The sequence below is a fragment of the Megascapheus bottae genome, chromosome 9 (assembly GCF_031878675.1).
Source record: "Megascapheus bottae isolate mThoBot1 chromosome 9, mThoBot2.hap1, whole genome shotgun sequence".
Classification (NCBI taxonomy): Eukaryota; Metazoa; Chordata; class Mammalia; order Rodentia; family Geomyidae; genus Megascapheus; species Megascapheus bottae.
The window spans coordinates 22,751,249-22,769,306 of record NC_143517.1 but is presented as its reverse complement, the minus strand read 5'-3'; the positions used below and the strand labels follow the sequence as shown (position 1 = coordinate 22,769,306).

Here is an 18,058-nt window from a genome sequence, read left to right as displayed (position 1 = left end):
GAACCTGGTTTTCTTAAGCAATAGAAAGTCAAAGAAGACAGTAATTCCAAAGACAAAACTGAAGCTGCTCTGACAGAGGATGGGGATGCTCCAGATAGAAATGCTATGATACTGCAGGAGGTTAATAGTGAGGATCCAGCGTAGGACCCCATTTGAGAAATCTTACAATTGTCAGAGTTCATGGTAGGGGGAATAAAAAAACAAAGTCACTCACTCTGTGAATTTTGGAAAAATCTGTTTCAATGTTTGCATTTTTTCTTTTTATTGTGCCAGACTTGAGCTTGAACTTAGGGCCTGGGTGCTGTCCTTGAGCTTTTGTGCCTAAGGTCAGAGCTCCACCACTTGAGCCACAGTTACATTTCCATCTTTATTTTTCTTTTCATTTTTTTGTGATTGTTTGGAGACATGAACTGCATGCACTTTTCTGCCCAGACAGGCTTTGAACCACAATCCTCAGATCTCATCTTCCTGAGTAGCTAGGGTTATAGACACGAGTCACTAGCCCTCAGTTACGTAATTTTTAATGTATCAGTTTTAAATTGCTTGCCAATTCTTTCCAAAAATCAAGACATTTTTTCTTATTCATAAGTTGCTTTCTTTCAGCTATATACGTTTTTTCTTCTCAGTTTAAACAAGCCAGCTCTCTTGCCTTTCCCAATTCCAAGATGTACTTTAACTCTTTCTTCTGTTCCTAAACAGCTGCTCATTTATTTTGTAAGTATCTATGATCTTGCTGAGCTTTAAAAATTGCAAGTAGTGAGACCCAGAGTTTGGCCTAGTGGTAGAGTGCTTGCCTAGCATATATGAATACCCAGCTTCAGTACCACATACACAGAAAAAGCTGGAAGTGGTGCTGTGCCTCAAGTGGTAGAGCTCTAGCCTTGAGAAAGCCCAAGGACAGTGCTCAGGCCCCGAGTTCAAGCCCCAGACTGGCAAAAAACAATTACAAGCAGATTTCTCTTCTTTATGAAATCTCTTCCTATTTTATTTCTCTTAATGAAAAATATTCAAATGTTTGACTCTTGTCCTTCCATGAAAGAGTACTTAAATACCTAAGCTGACTCTAGACTTATGACTTGTGAAATATGTTGTTTACACTGAAGTCAAGAATCCAAATTTAGAAGACTTATTTATATCAATAGTGCTCATTAATCTTAAAATGGATTCCAAGCAACGCAAAGGGAACTGAAAATATTCCTTTGAAACATGATTAATTTTAATAGGTTTACAGGGAATGAATAAATTCACCAACAGGAAAAAAAGTACCCAAAGTAACAAGTTACATAATGGTAGTCTCAAAGCATAATACATTTTCCATAGAAACAAATATATCACCACGCTGAGTGCCATAATAGAGTAACATTTATACACAAGGCCATTTGCCATTAGTAAAATTGGTGGCAATGATGAGACAAGACATTGGTCTGTCTTTGTTCTTGCTATTATACTGCCTGGCCTGCAGGAGTATGTGCCAGGATAGAAGATAAAAAGTGTGACTCCAATGTTAACAATACGTATGCTGCCATTGCTTAGCCCTAGGTTTATTACATAACCACTAGTCATATTACATACCACAACTTTGACTGTATTCCACTTACATTTAAAGCCATTCCAAGGAAGCCAAAGAGTTTTAACAATTTTACTTGAATATTAAAGTATTATTTTATAAAAATATTAAGTGCAATATCAGGACTTAGTATTGTATATATCTAAACTGAAAAAAAAGAGGAACACTGTACAGGTACTAAGTAGAAAACAATTTGAGATTTAGAGTAGATAACCCCATGGCATTGGACTGGGGAAAAGGTTTCTTTCAGCTTTAAAACTGATTGCTTTTAGTGCACCAGATAATTTTCTAAGGGCCATTCACATTCACTTTTCAGATCCATTTTTATTAGTGGCATATACAAAGCACCATATGATGTAATATTTGAAATGTAGAACAATTGTGACTATGTAATTAACTATAGAAATAACTGCTAAGAAAATATAGCAATATTTTAACACAGGATTTCTAAAACCATTACATATTCATTTTTTTCCCAAAGCTAATGTCCCATGTTGTAGTTTATAGACTTTGTCTATTAAGATTTATATGCATTTGATACCTTTAAGGGGCTGAAAACACTTGGTATCGTTTGTACAGTAATGTTACAGTTTTATACAAACTTCAGAAATATGGCATTTGGAACAGTCTTTATAATCCCCTTGCAAGCTCTCCATTTCACACAACAGCGAATACTCTGAATGCCTTTCCTCCTGGAGGATTCTGTAAACTGCAAAAAAATAAAAAAAACATCGATGTCATCTGTACATATAATCCTTTAAATAAATCATGCTCTTTTATGAAAGTCAAAAAAGCAGTTCTGTGAATCTAGATGGTCAACTTTCCTAAACTATTCTAATTTATAGTTGTTGGAAAGCTCTAGCATGGATGACATCATTCTTAATATGTTGGTGTAAGCTGGACTATAAGTTTACTAAAGAAATTTAAGATGTATGAAAGGAAAAGTCTGTCTAGGATTTACACAGATTCTAGATCATGTTTTCATGATGTTCTTCTTTGCTTCAGATGAAATATACTTCAGGAGAGGTAGCTGTTATTTTCTAAGAGGATCCTGAGACTCTGGTTGACAGTGGATTTACATATTTAAAGGTTAACTGCAACTAATAAAATGGCTAATATTTACTGAAAACTGTAGTGTACTACCTTATGTTTCTTTTCTAGGTCTGACAAAATCTGAATTATATTGTCATCATACAAACCAATTATTAATAGCCACTGTTTCTTTCAAGAAAATTGAATTGTTAGTGAAGAGGGAGACAAAAAGGTTCAAGAATTAATGTACCCATTACTTGATGAGTATAACTGTAACCCCTTTATACATTATCCCAACAATAAAAATGATAAAATCAAAAATGTTATCTAGGAAATTTAACTGTCAACTCTAGAAGGACCTAAGCATTTATATACTAACACTGAAGAATAGGGCAAGTAGAAAAGGAGAAGGAGAGGAACATAACTCAATGCTATTTGGAGTTACTTCTAAAACAAGTTAAATATAATACACAGCCACATATAATGGAGTTGTATAATAAGCAATGTTTTAACTGAAAACTGTAGATTCAAAGGAGAGCTCAATTATTGTAATTACTTAGAAAGCCACAATGAAAGTTTACCAAAATAAAATACTATAAAGCAAATAGTTGAAAAGGGTAGGATGGGGGACAGGGAACAGGTGATGGATGAACAAGGAGAAGAAGGGGAATTGCAGACAAGAACCCAAGGTATACCCTACACCATTCAGAAGAGTGAAGGAGTAGGTAGGGGAGCGGTGTGTAAGAATGTTGAAAGGGGTGAGGCTGATCAAGATACATTGTATTCATAAACTGATTTGTTAAATGGCAACTCCTTCATGTAACCACTTAAAGATAATAATAAAAAATAACAGGGCTGATCATATTGATTATTGTTTACTTGCAATGTTTTCTTAGCTATTTGTACAAATTACGTTTGTAATCTGCTCTAGCTTTAAGAGAATAAATCTGATGATACATTCACTGGGAACATATTAAACTTATAAATTTTGGGAAAATTTATATCTAAGAATTTGTCTTTTTATCCAGAATATAGATCTTTGTATTTATTTAATTTTTTGAAACTTTAAAAGATTTTATAGTTACACACATAAAAATTCTTAACATATCTTTAAAAATAATGCAGAGCTATGCACTTTATTATTTACTAAACTGCTCATTTTTTATTTGGCTATTGACCAACATTTTGTTTAAAGCAGACAGATTATGCCATTTATCATTACTTCTTTTAATCAATTACTTTTGCATAATTTTATTTTAATTAAAAATGACATTTAAAGATTAACTCAATGAACCTAAGACAAAGCATAATTACTTTTAAAAAATTTTATCTTATTGCACAATAAAAGAAGGAAGAAAATTTTAGACAGAGGAGAGGATGAATAAACCACAAATGTGATACATGACACAAACATAGCACACACACAGTGAACTTTTTCATACAAGCAGGAAGTTAGTCGGAAGAAGCCCTGTCTGGTGTATATCTTCTTCCCACAAAATGACATACTGGAAAGATGTATCTCTGAACTCTCTGATCTGCTGCTAAAAATAGCCTCAGATTCATTAGGTTCCATGACTTTGAAGACACCAATGATTTAATCTGTTTTGGTCTCATTTAACACATATATAAATTAGTTAGAGAAATAGCATTATAAAGCTTTTATACAGATTGAGTTAATATAGTTAAAAAGAGTTCAGTAGTGCCCTTGTCTGAAATATTTCTAGTGAATATTCAAGAATATATAAAAATGAGAGCTTGGTTGAAACTCTATGAACAATTTAGCAAGCAGTTCAACAAATGAAATACCAGAAAGCTGAAACAGGGGTTGACTTGGGGGGAGATTAAGAGACTAAAAGAAGTGGGGGTGGCAGAATGAAATTGGAATGGTGAGCCAATACGAGCATAATACTCAACGTACATTTGTGAAACTAGAACTTGGACACTTGAAAGAATTGGTGGATGGGATAAATGTGGAGAGGAAATGAGGAAAAGGATGACTGTCATCAAGAAGCATTTTGCGCTTAAATCAGCATGTGAAGTTATAATCCTTTTGTACAACTAATAAAAAACAACAAAAATATTACTGTTATTTTCTGGTGGGCTATTACTTTATGGTTTTAAAATAAAATTCAAAGTATGACAGGTAAGTGAAACCACAGCAATTAGATTATGAAAGGATTCCTAGGATTCTGTAACTGTTTGTCCCTTGTCCATGCCATGAGGCAATGAGCAGTCACTAAACGCAGATCATTGTACAAAAATGGCATCCAGGGCTGGGAATGTGGCTTAGTTGTAGAGCGCTTGCCTTGCATGGAAGAAGCCCTGGTTCGGTTCCTCAGTAACACATAAACAGAAAAAGCCAGAAGTGACACTATGACTATAGTGATATAGGGCTAGCTTTGAGCAAAAAGAAGCTCAGGAACAGTGCTCAAGCCCTGAGTTCAAGCCCCAGGAATGGCAAAATAATAATAATAATAATAATAATAATAATAATAATAATAATAATGGCATCCAGATAGTTATATGGGGAGCAATCCAAACACCTAGCATGACACATCCATTACAGTTCATTAGGGACACTATTAGGTTTATGAATCCTCCAGTGGCAATTTTGAAGGATTCCGGACATACCTAAAAGTTAAGCATTTATTTCTTTGAATATACACAAGAAAATGAAACTTAGTATTACTTTAAAAAAATGCCAGTGACAAAAAAAACCCACTCAGGATTCAGTTATCTGTGTTTATCAATAGTTGATAAATTGAATCATATGAATATTCTCAAATCACCACAGTAATTAGCACTAGGGAACAAATCAGCATAAGATGGCTCAAAAAGAGTTCACTGACATAAGTCCAGCTTCCAATCGCACACAAAATCTGGTCGTAGACAAGATCAAACCCATTATTTCTGCTGAATTCTTTGTGAGATCAATGGATTAAAAACATTCAGAGCCTAGGGTATCTAGAAAGCATTAACTATCAAAACTAATTTAGAAAATCCAACAGAGGATAAGGAAATTTCCCAATTATAAGATCCATTAACAAAAGAGTGGTTCTGACTCCTAATCCAATTGTTCACATTGATTTTCATAAGCTTGCAGGAGACAGGTCCCTCTGGTACTGCAGCTTCTCTTATCCCTGAAAGACTGGCTAATTGTTAGATGAGTATGCACAGGTAACAAACTGGCTGAACCACTTCATTTACAATCTATCCTATGAAGGGTCACTGCAGAGGGATCATGAGTAACAAGGCAGATGGTGTACTGAAGACAACATGTTTGCTTTCATTGTACCTTTCGGAGAAGATTCCATTCTGAAAAGAAGCTGTGTACATCTTTCTTTTGTCCACAGGCATGACATCCACATAACCACCATGATTTCGAACCACTCCGGCATGGACTGCTGCTCTGCAGATACTGGACAGCTGAGGAGGCAAGGGAAAAAAAAATACATGCCATCATTAGAAAATACCTGCTGCATTAGCCCAGCTGCTCTTCTGCTGGACAGAGGTTGCTGACATCTGTCTATATGGCCAGCAAGCAGCTGTCAAAAGATGTTCAATGTTCCCACAGTCAAAGTCACTTCTGAACCAGTCTAAAGGCAAATCTGAATGATTTCCATGGTTAGGCTCTTCTACCAAACAACCTAGAAAATCTGAGATTTTACCCACATAGCAGGCTTTTATAGTCAAAGCAAAGAGTTCCTTTGAACTCTTCAAGTGCTTATTCGTCATTCTCAAATTTGAGCGTAGTCTAACGTTTACAGTATAATGTTTCATTTACTGTACAATGTATGTTCACAGATTGACGCTAAGTACCTCATGTATATTCAGTTTTGGTTTATGGATAACTCAACCATACTTTTATACATCTCTAGGCCTCCACTGCAAAATAGTTTAAGTGGGGAGTTTTTTTTTCTTTTAAATAATATAATCTATGTAGAGAGATTTGATTGAAACTGTAATTTGGCTATAGTAGCATATATGCCTATAACCTCTTGGGAGACAGAAATAAAGTTTAAAACTAGACAAATCAAAATGTTAGAGAGATTCCATCTCACCCAATAAAACAACAAAACACAGCAGGGTGTGGTGGAGAGTGCCTGTTTTAACAGCTATGCCAGCTATGTGGGAAGCAAAGGAAGATGATTATGGTCCAGACTTGACTGGATGTAAATATAAGACTCTATCTCAAAAATAAACAGAACAAAAAATGTCCCAAATGATTGAGAACTTTCCAGGGGGAGGGAAAAACCTTAAGAAGAAATTCTAAAGAATAATGATAATTTTCTACCTACCTAGATTTAAAGCTTATCACCCATATTTAAAAGTTCTGACAGAAGGGTCGGGAATTTGGCCTAGTGGTAGAGTGCTTATCTAGCATGCACCAAGACCCAGGTTCAATTCCTTGGTACCACATACACAGAAAAAAAGCTGGAAGTGGTGCTGAGTCTCAAGTGGTAGAGCTCTAGACTTGAGAAAGTCCAAGGACAGTGCTCAGACCCTGAATCGAAGGCCAGGACTGGCAAAAAAAAAAAAAAACTTCTGTCAGAAATACTAGAAATGTTCTATGTTTACCTTGTACAAATCCTACATTAGAGTCAAAAAGGAGTTTTTTTATTGAGGATAAAATTTGATGATTAGGACCAATACTTACAATTTTTTTTAACTACCAACTTCCAAATATCAAATAACTTATTTTGGCTGTCAAGACCTAGATTTTAAGTTTGGCTTTGATCTAACTAGTCTACCAAAGTTTGACAATGGTCTAAGGAAATCCTATACAGGAAATACTTGAACTCTGTGACTGAAGAGCTATTCACCCCCTATCTACATGCCGTAGTCTGGTCTTTCACTACTGCCCTGCACAGTTATCTTCTTATCTCTATGAACATGTGAGGATTTACTGTCCTTGAAAGTCCACATAAGTGTGTCTCACATGACCTTGCTTTCTCACTGTGCTCTGAACTCTGTGCCATCAGTCAGTATTTATTAGCTCACAGAGCCTGAAGGCCAAGCTGTTTAATCCTTTTCATTCTCTTTTCTATGCTACAAAGCCTTATGTCCTTACTTGGAAAGAGGTGTTGAATTCAGTATGAAAGTTCCAAACAGATCATAATTATATTCAATTTGATTCCTAGCAGCTGGAAATTAAAAAAAATTTGTACACATTTTAATATTTATCCTGTTCTGTTATCATTATTTTCCCCCTGGGCAACAAAAGTGCTTAGATATAACATTCACTAAGACCCAGCACTTAAACTCTGTTTAGAGAACACTGGGAATTTGCTTACAGCTATGTAATCAGCCTGCATTCCTATCAAGTTCAAAGGTCAGAATTTTGTTTTTCTATGCCCATACTTTATTGCAAATGAAGTAGAATGGATCTGGGACTACAGTGGAATTTTTTGGACACAATTGGTGAGAAATTATGAATAAATGAAAATTTCAAGCAGCAAGATACACAAAGTCTAACTCTGTATGTAGAATGAAAGACACACTCTGAGGAAAAAACTGTCATTGAAGAGCTCTTCTGTTTTGGAAAAAGTCAAAAAGTGAGCTGTTAATGGTTTCAGTAATTTTCATATTTCCCATTGAACTCTCAAAGACCCCCCCAAATACTTCTTATCACCTGCCCACTTCATTTAAATGCAAAGATACAGTGAGTAATCTTCGGAACTAAGTTCCAGCAAAGCCCTAACTCTAGAAAGAGATTACTGAAAAATAAAGACATATACAGGATATTTTGAAAGGCTTATGCCAGAAATGACTAAAATGAAAAGTTCCAGTGGTTGAAAGGACTTCTTAGAAATCTTGGATGAGTCCAGATATGCACATTTCCATTTCTTTCTTTATTTCAACACATATTGGTGTGGATGACAATGGCTTCGCACTGATACCACTGTGAGTTCTGAGTTCTGTTTAGGCAGGAATAAGCCAGTCTTCTTCACCAGTTGGGAGACAAAGTAAGTGATGAAAAGGTGATGAATGAATTACCCTTCTGCTATCTGCAAGAACCTTGCAAATCAATAATAGAAACGGGGGAACAATCAAAACACCTAATAAGGGGTCAGGAGTTTGGCTTACTTGGTAGAGTGCTTGCCTAGTATACACAAAAACTGGGGTTTGATTCTTCTGTACTGCACACATAGAAAAGGCCTGAAATGGTGTTGTTACTAAAGTGGTAGCGCTCTAGCCTTGAGGAAAGCCCAAGGGCAGTGCTCAAGCCTGAGCTCAAGTCTAATAACTAAAAATTAATAACACCCTGAGTGTAAAGAGGAAAATAGCAAGTAATAAGGTCTGAAGAAAGATTTCACCTTGGCATTAAGAGAACCATCAATATGCCTCCCAGAGAAGCAGCCATAATTAAGAAATAAAGACTATAACTATGATAGAGCAATTTTTTAAAAAGATATATTTGAAACAAGGCTATCTGCACAAATGTCAGGTCTAGCAAATTCATTACCAGCAAGACATAAAAGCTGCAGATGAGAAAAAAACAAACCTTCAGCAGGAGAGCCTTGTAACTGGAGAAATATTTTTTTTTGGCTTTCTTTACAGATGAATTTTTTTCCATATGTTTTTATTGTAATTAATAGAAGGGTTACATTACATTCACCAGATGGAAGGTGCATTACTTCACATACATTGATACCCTTTCTCATCTCTTGGTCCCCATTTCCCTCCCCCCTACCCCCACCTTCATCTTGTTTTCCCCCCTTTCCTAAACAATTTCAAATAACCAAATACACATATATCTAATATATCAGATAACAAAGTGAAATACTGTAACAATATGAGATAACCAAGGGACAGCAAAAGAGATGAGAGACAGCATAGTACATTAAGGACAACAATCACTCATTATATGGCTTTTGTTTCTATATCCTAGAGGTCCTTTCATTTAGCGTCATACTGTATGGCCTTATGTATCTAGGTTTTGCTCTATTGCAAATCTCTGCTAGAACAGTCCAAGGTTTCTACAGATTATGGCAAATGAGGGAAACCATTGAGCCTATGTTCCTTTGAGTCTGGCTTACTTCACTTAATATGATTTTTTTCTAAGTCTTTCCATTTCCTTACAAATGGGGGGATGTCATTCTTTCTGACAGCAACATAGAATTTCATTGTGTATAAATACCACATCTTGTTGATCCACTCATCAACTGAGGGACATCTGGGTTGGTTCCATATCTTTGCTATGGTAAATAGTGCTTCAATGAACATTGTTGTGCTAGTGGATTTAGTATGCCCTTGTTTCTGGATGGTTGGGTAAATGCCAAGTAGTGGAATTGCTGGGTCATAGGGGAGCTCTATGTTTAGTCTTTTGAGGAGAAAGATTTTTTAAAGATGAAGCTGAATTGGAAAAACAAAACAAAAACCAAAAACAAACCATACCTAAATGAACGTGGCAAGAGAAATAATGTGGGGATATTAGTATTTCAGACTTCTTTACTCCATTTATTTCCCATAATCTTCAAGAGAATATTTCTGCTTGCTTTTTTTTTAACATTCTAGCCTATAGAGTCGTAAATGTTTCTACATGTCTGTGGCATGAAATGTTAAAACCTCAGTTTGCACACAGAGAATACTCTCATGTTTCATTCCCACCTAACTTGGTGCTGGTGGCGCATTTCTGCAATCCTCGTTACTCACAAAGCTAAGACTGGTAGGACTGTGACTCTAAGCTAGACCAGAAAGAAAAGACCCAGAAACTTCACCTTCAAAATAACCAGCAAAAAGCAGTTCTAAAAGCTTGGTTCAACTGTTATAGCACCAGCTAAATAAGCAATCTGAACAACTCTCACATCCATTTCCTTGCAAATGAAATTGGCCCACCTAGAATATGTTCTCTCATGCTCTTTGCCAATCGACACTTCAAACCCAACTCAAAGTACATTCATCCATTCTGAAGCCATTCCCACTCATATTCCTCATCTAAGCCCACTAAAGTCATCAATGCCAACATACCATCAAGCTATTTCCTTTGTATATATTTTAGGATATTTATCTGGTTTTGAGTCTATGCTATCTGTCATATGTTCCCTTGGAAGTGAAGGTATTGTTTACACATTTGACAAATTCTTAATTGTCTCATTCATACTTCAGATACTGAAGAAACAAAGAAAAAAAATGAAAGCAAACTACATTTTCCTTTCCAAGAAAGCAATGTTCCCAGGCTATTTGTTTCAAACATCTGAGATATAGGGAAGGTAAGCAGAAGAGTCTACTCATACTAAATGATTGGACACTCATGCTCATCTATCCGTATATAAATATTCTCATAAATGGATGAGTAGCTCTTCTGAGAACACATAGGAATGTAAATAAAGGCACCTATATAGATATTCATATGTATATGTAGGGGGAGGGGTACTAGGTTTGAAACCAGGACCTCACACTGTCACTTGGCTTTTTACTCAAGGTTGGCACATTACTGATTGGCATACCTCAACTTCTTGCATTTTACTGTTGAATTGGGGATAAAGATAAAAGTCTCAGCGATGTTTCTTTGGTCTGGACTGGCATTGAACTGCTATCCTCAGATCTCAGTCCCCTAAGTAGCTAGGATTATAGACACGAGCCACCACCATACACATATTTTTATGTACATTAATGTGAAGAACTGTTTAGGTTAAGATACTTACATCAGAATAAATTCGGGATCCTATCACACGAGCATAATGTGGATTTGCTTGCATACAGTTACGAGGACAGTATACTCTGAAAAAAAATTGTGTACAAAGTTATCTTATAATATCAACCGTTCTCCAAAATGGTCATAAAGAAAAGCAAAATCAACATTGCTACTCCTTTTTTCACATTTTCTTTTCTGAACAAGGCCAATTACACAAGGTTGGCCCTTGGCGCAATTGCTTCATTTTCTTCTCATGCTCATTTAGCCAGGAAGCTTTCTAAATTGGGGCTCAAAGGAGAACTCACCACTTGATATGTGTAGGTCAGTAAACAACTTCTAAAATCTGTCTTGCCTCAAAGTTTTGCTCTTATCGCTACAAATTCATATACCTCTGTATATTCCAGTGTGTATACCTTAGTCAGAGTCACTCAAATATGCATAAAATAACTGAGTTCAAATGTTGATGCTATATAAGAAAAAAACACTGTTTAAAGTATCTGTAGGAGGTAGGTAACCTTTGTTTGGAAAATGACTTGCTAGTGAGAACCATTCTCATCACCCATCCTATGGTAGAAAACCACCTGTTCTGCCTTGGGATCGAGCTTTGCAATGCCTCATTCATTCTTGGCACTTGGCTTACAGATGGTCAAAGATTAGCAATTCTAAGCTGTGTTTATTTAAAAGAAAGCTCTGAGGAATTTTTTGTCCATATTTAATCTCTGTTTTTAACACCTGTCACATAATATTGAAAAGATAGGTAATGATCTATGAAACACTCTTTTATCTATACTTGGCCTGCTCACTTTGACTAAAAATACTTAAACATATGAATGATACCCTTTTCACACTGAACTTTCAATAGACTTGCCTATACATATACATATATGATTTCCATTAATACACACAAGAGACAAAAACACACGGGCACACAAAATGATATCATACTGAGCATACATACACTACACATATTTTCTACAAGGTTAAATTACTGAGGCAGTTTGTTTAGGGTTGTCCAGACAACAATTGACCACCTCAAGGATGTTACTGTGTAGGTAAATCTGGTCACTTCATGTTTTCCTATAGTTAAAATTTAACATTTATTTGCTCCAATCATCTCTCTAGAATAGACTTTGCCTAAATTTTGGAAGAGAGATGAAATGCTAAGACAGATTAGCTCCTTAGTTATCAACTGTCATGTAAGTAACATCATCATTTGTCATATAGTCAGAAAAAAACTGTTTTTTTTTTTAATAGGAAGCAGGTCACTATTCCCATGTGAAGGAACTAATCATTTATCTCATGATTTTAATGGAGAAACTCCCTACTGTTAGAAAATAAGCACTTTTATATTAATATCTTCTGTTTTCTCATTTTTCTAAATGAAGTACTGATTTTTAAAATTTGTTTTTTTAATCTGGAAAACATAATGTAACCCTTCTAGTAAGTACAATAAAAATATTTTTTGAAATGTGTTTGTTTTTATGCTGATCCTGGAGCTTGAGCTCAGGGTCTGGACACTACTCCTGACCTTTATTTTTCTCTCAAGGCTAACTCTCTACTTGAGCCATAGCTCCACTTCTGACTTTCTTGTGGTTATTTGGAGATAAGAGTTTCATAGTCTTCACTTCATGGGCTATCTTTGAACTGCTTTTCTCAGATTTCAGCCTACTAAGTAGCTAGGATTATCACTGTGAGCCACTCATGCCAGCCTCTGATTTTATTTTAAAAGGGAAAGTAATGAAGGCTTGCCAAAGTAAATAAACTGCCATAATAAATTAGGCTACAATTATACCTGTAAATACTGTGGATGGTTTCTAGAAGTCATGTGAATGCTTGCATTTATAAAAGAAGTGGTGGAGAATAAGACTGAATATGTAGGAACATGATACCTTCCTGTGTACAAATTAAGGTGCAGGACTATCACATAATAGTTTCACTTCAGCTTGGCCAAAACCAATGTAGCCCCTTTTTTCATTATGTTATAGCTGGTAAACGTCATTATAATTCTTTAAAATGGAGATATGAGTATTTTAACTTTCCAACTACAGTTGGATTAATTTGATTAATCTAATTGGAAACTGGATAATAATGTTAGAAAATAAGAGTTTTACCATTTCAATTTTGGCTGGAAGAACTCATTATAGTTTCCATGTTTTTGTCACTCCAAAGTACATTGGTTGAATATGAATGGATTTGGAAGTAGGGCCTTGAGGGGGGTAATCAGAGTTAAAGGTGACCTGAAGAGTGAGGCCCTTATCCAATAAGATAGTGCCCATCCTTATAAGAAGAGACATAATGTCATTCTTTCTAATGGAAGCATAGAATTTCATAGTGTATATATACCATATTTTTGGTCCATTTATCCACTAAAGGGAAAGCCTTGGAAAAATAAATATACTAAATGAAATAAGCCAGACCCACAGAAATATAGGTTGTACAATTTTCCCCCCCTTGCTTTACAGTTTAAGAATATTCAGAGCTTTGAACCCTACAAATACCAGGAGTTCAGGTAAAAATGTAGATCACCAGATAAAGGATCACACATAAACACACACACACACACACACACACACACACACACACACACACACCACATATTCATACCTACCTCGGGCAGTGTGAAGTGGGCTTATGAAATGGGCAAAGCTGTTCCACAGTAGTTTCACAGGTTATAGCCTGAACTAAAGAATTAAACATATAATAGTATGTGAAAGTGAACAACCCAAAACATATTATATAGCAATAAGAGAATGATGAAAAAAAATGCTAACCTGTTACTTTAGAGACTGTGAAGGAATTAGCAGACTGATATTTGCTGAGGACAGAAAGACAGAAGTGTCAATCCCTTTCTTATCAGTATCATCATCAGGACTATTCTTGAAACTTCTATGTCTGTGTATACTTTCATTATTAATCATTTATATTTAAACAGTTACATAGCAATGATGCAAGAAAATATAATCTATTTAATCCTAAATGCACTTTCCCTTTGTTTATGAACCACATCAATATCATTTTCACACTGAAAGACAATTTATCATCACTAACAAGCTCGACATATAATAAATACGTATTTGTGTTATACCAAAATTAAAACTGTCTCCATAAAACAAAGCTATTTAATCCTACTATGAAACAAAAAGTATCTTGAGAGCATTTTTTGCTCACTCTAGTATCTAAGTCACAGGTCTACTGAAAATGAAAGAGCATCTCAATATATGCATTATTTAAAAAACAGGAATGCAAAATTCAGTACACTATCAAATATCAAAATTATAATTAGCTTATTTATACCCAAATTTTAAGGCAGAGGTAAGGTGACAAAGATGTTTTTAACCTGGTATGTTCTCTGAATTCATTTTCCCTTGATTCAAAGTCTAAGATTGCAAGAGTCTTTTACTTATATCATCTTCAAATTCAGTACTTACTATTCATTATCTGTAATGTGACCTCCTCCAAATAATAGTTTGAAGGGCAAAATATATAATCTACAAAATGTAGCACATGCCACATTTTAATAGCATTTCTACAATAAACAACCCAAAATTAAGTTTATGAGGGAAAATAGTAAATAATAGAACAAATTTTTAATATAGCACTCAATGTTCAGTTGTATAGAGCTAATAATTATTATTCAGTAATGGTATATAACACTATAGATTAGAGACCTTTCCAAAATGCTCTTTTACTCTGTTTATCTTTCATTTGCTAACAAAATTGCTGTGATACAAAATAAGCAATTTCTTTCATCAGAACAGGGAATGCATATTTTATTTTATCTGGGGTGTCTTCTAACATATATGAAAAATACGTCATTTTACATTGAGCTAACTATAAATCCATACATTCTTCATCACATTTGAAAACTCAGAGTTTTACCATGCATTTTATAAGCAAAAGGATTCAACTTTCAATTTATATTCTTTTTCTTCCTTTTAATCCATGGGATATATGTGGCTAAAAGATTGTTACTTCTGTTCTTCATATATAAATTATTCTAGATTGTCTTCTAAAATTATGTTAGCTCATTTTTACCATTTAAAACGGACCAAAATGACTATTTGAATACTTACCCAATTGTTTGGACACCATTTCTATTGGATTTGATGAAATAATGTTTCCTTCCTTGCCTAGTGATATCTACCCAGCCACCTTCATTATCTATAATACCATAGTGAATTGCAGCTCTGCAGATGCTGGATTGCTGGGGGGCGGGGGGTGAGAAGAAAGAGATACAAAGATAATGTAACACTCAAGTTCTATGTAAGATAATAACTATTTACATGACTTTAAAATAAAGATTGCTGGGAAAAATAATGTGTGTATAATTATATGCAGGTATTAACTGGCAGGGTTTCTGCTCTCAGATAAGTACCCTTATGCCGCTTACCATTTCATAATGTACACTGCCAATTACTTTGGCTTTGCTGTCCAAACATCCAGCAGGACATTCATATCTAAGTGAAAGAAATTGAGAACAAAGTTTAGGTCCACTAAATGTCAATATTTAATTCAAATGTGTCTTCTACTTCCCCAGCCAACTTGATGAATAATAGGAACCATTACCTGTTGCATGTGGTCCCTTTGCACTGGTCTCGTAGTCTTACTTCACAAGACACTATTTGGGCTAATGGGACAAAAAAGAATCCAAAAACAATTCTGATAAGGTAAAATTCTCACCTATCATACATTCACCTGTGATTTATCATGTCCATTATACTGGCATACAGTTTTCTATTCTAAAAACATTTTTTGCTAGTCCTGGGGCTTGAACTCAGGGCCTGAGCACTGTCCTTGGGCTCTCTCAAGGCTAGAGCTCTATCACACGAGCCCCAGCACCACCTCCAGCTTTTTGTCTATGTATGTGCTATTGAGGAATTGTACCCGGTCTTCGTGCACTATAGGCAAGCACTCTACCACTAGGTCAAACTCCCGGCCCCCTTCTTTCCATTTTAGATATAATAAAGGTGGATATGTCCTCTATATAAATATGCAACAGTCTTACACATTTGCTGGGTGCTTATGACTTCATTTCTGTTACTATCGTCTGATCTTGTCCGGACGTGGGAGTCATGTACTTGTGTCTGCTGTCGTTCAATTTCATTGGTTTCCTCTTCTCTGGCTGGATAATACCCATCTGATCCTTCTGTTAGAGACAAAGGATTTAAGACATATGAATTTTATTTTATATGAGCACAACTGATTAAATAAGTATAGAAAATTACTTTTCTATACCTGCTTAATATTGAAAACAAGGAAATCAGTACTTCTGGGGGTTGGGTAGGGGCACCAGTTCTGGCTGGTCTCCTGCACTTCACCCGGATAAATGAAATATATTCATAAGCCTTTGAACACTTCATTCACTGATGCTGAGATCTCACTGATATTAAATGTAGTCATTTCTAAACTCTGCTAGTATAACATGCTGATAGTTCCATGTTTCATTTCCATGATAACACTCTGAAATTGACACCATGATCTAATAAAGTCAGAGCTTAGGAAATTTGAACTTGACTTTTCCAATGGATTCCTATTTCTAGCATCTTCAGGAAATTCACAGTTAGAGCTCTGCACAATAGAAATGTAGCTTCAAGAAGGATTGGCATACCTACAATATTTATTTCCATGAAAATGTTTCACTCTCTGTCTTGCTGTCTGTCTGTCTCTGTCTGTCTGTCTGTCTGTCTGTCTGTCTGTCTCTTTCTCTCTCTCTCTCTGCCCCTCTCTCTTCTATACAATATAAAATACAGAATAATTTCAAGGTTGAGATTTGTCTTTTCCAGTCTGGTCCATACCAAGGACTCATCAGAGGCACATTTTTGCAAAGGGTTTATTTTCCTGTCCAAGAGCTCAAAACCTAGAGAAAAAGGAAGTGTGAATTCAGAGAAAAGCCAACTTTAAGTAACACATGGTAATCACTGGTGAAGAGCAGGAAAGTGGCTGATTCACACATATAGAGAAAAATACTATCACTGAAAAGATGCAGCAAATACTTGCAAAAGTGAGCGAATGAAACAGCGCAGGCTGACATAAGTGAGTGCTTCTTGCCTGCTCTTTATAGATAACATAGAACCAATGCTTTGTAACACAGTCAATGTGAATCCTCATTTAGTCATCATTCAGCAGAAAAGTACAAAGCGGCAGAAGTGTCACTTGAATGACCATGTGTGACTTCTCTCAAAGCTTTGTTGTGTGCATTTTATCTTTATTCACTATAGACAGAAACGATATATACTTTTTTTAACCAATGTAAAGCAGTAGAGAGCACTAATTTCATAATGATCTAATGATACTATTATATAATGTTTGTTATACAATAGCATGAAAAATTCTATCATTTGCAATGATATATAATTGATTATATAATTCAATGAACATGGGTCATAAGACATATGGAAAGGTTTTTTTTAACTTTTAAAACAGTGTGTATTGAATTTGTCATACTTAGAAACTAACTAATCAACAGTATATCGAAAGGGCTAGTAAGACTATATATTGTCACCCTGGAGGAAATTCAAAAAAGGAAATGGATAGAAATGGTTCTCTGAAGTAACCACAAAACATTCCTTCCAGTATACATTAGTGTAATAAGCTTTGTCATACTCATCATCACTTAAACTTTAAGGGATATATATATATATATATATATATATATATATATATTGTTGTTGTTGTTGTTGCTGGTTGTGGGGGTTGAAATCTGGACCTGGGCTCTGGCCCTGAGCTCTTTATCTCAAGGCTAGTGCTCTACCACTTGAGCCACAGCATTATATCCCATTTTCAGGAGGTTAATTGGAGATAAGTTTCACGGACTTTAGTGC

The 18,058-nt window shown here is 35.3% G+C and overlaps 1 protein-coding gene across 2 annotated transcripts in view; it reads right to left on the bottom strand.

Annotated features, from left to right (window-relative positions):
• Positions 1-1,198: 1,198 nt before the first annotated feature.
• Crispld1 (cysteine rich secretory protein LCCL domain containing 1) overlaps positions 1,199-18,058 on the bottom strand; it is a 39,932-nt gene continuing 23,072 nt past the window's right edge. For both annotated transcript variants that reach the window (XM_090338675.1, XM_090338676.1), the window contains 9 exons: positions 16,243-16,383; positions 15,804-15,864; positions 15,628-15,694; positions 15,311-15,441; positions 14,009-14,052; positions 13,846-13,918; positions 11,248-11,323; positions 5,895-6,025; positions 1,199-2,276 (listed from right to left, as the gene is read on the bottom strand). In XM_090338675.1, the coding sequence (XP_090194801.1) occupies positions 2,225-2,276; positions 5,895-6,025; positions 11,248-11,323; positions 13,846-13,918; positions 14,009-14,052; positions 15,311-15,441; positions 15,628-15,694; positions 15,804-15,864; positions 16,243-16,383 (776 nt within the window). In that variant the 3' untranslated portion in view covers positions 1,199-2,224. The remainder of the gene's footprint in view (positions 2,277-5,894; positions 6,026-11,247; positions 11,324-13,845; positions 13,919-14,008; positions 14,053-15,310; positions 15,442-15,627; positions 15,695-15,803; positions 15,865-16,242; positions 16,384-18,058) is intronic.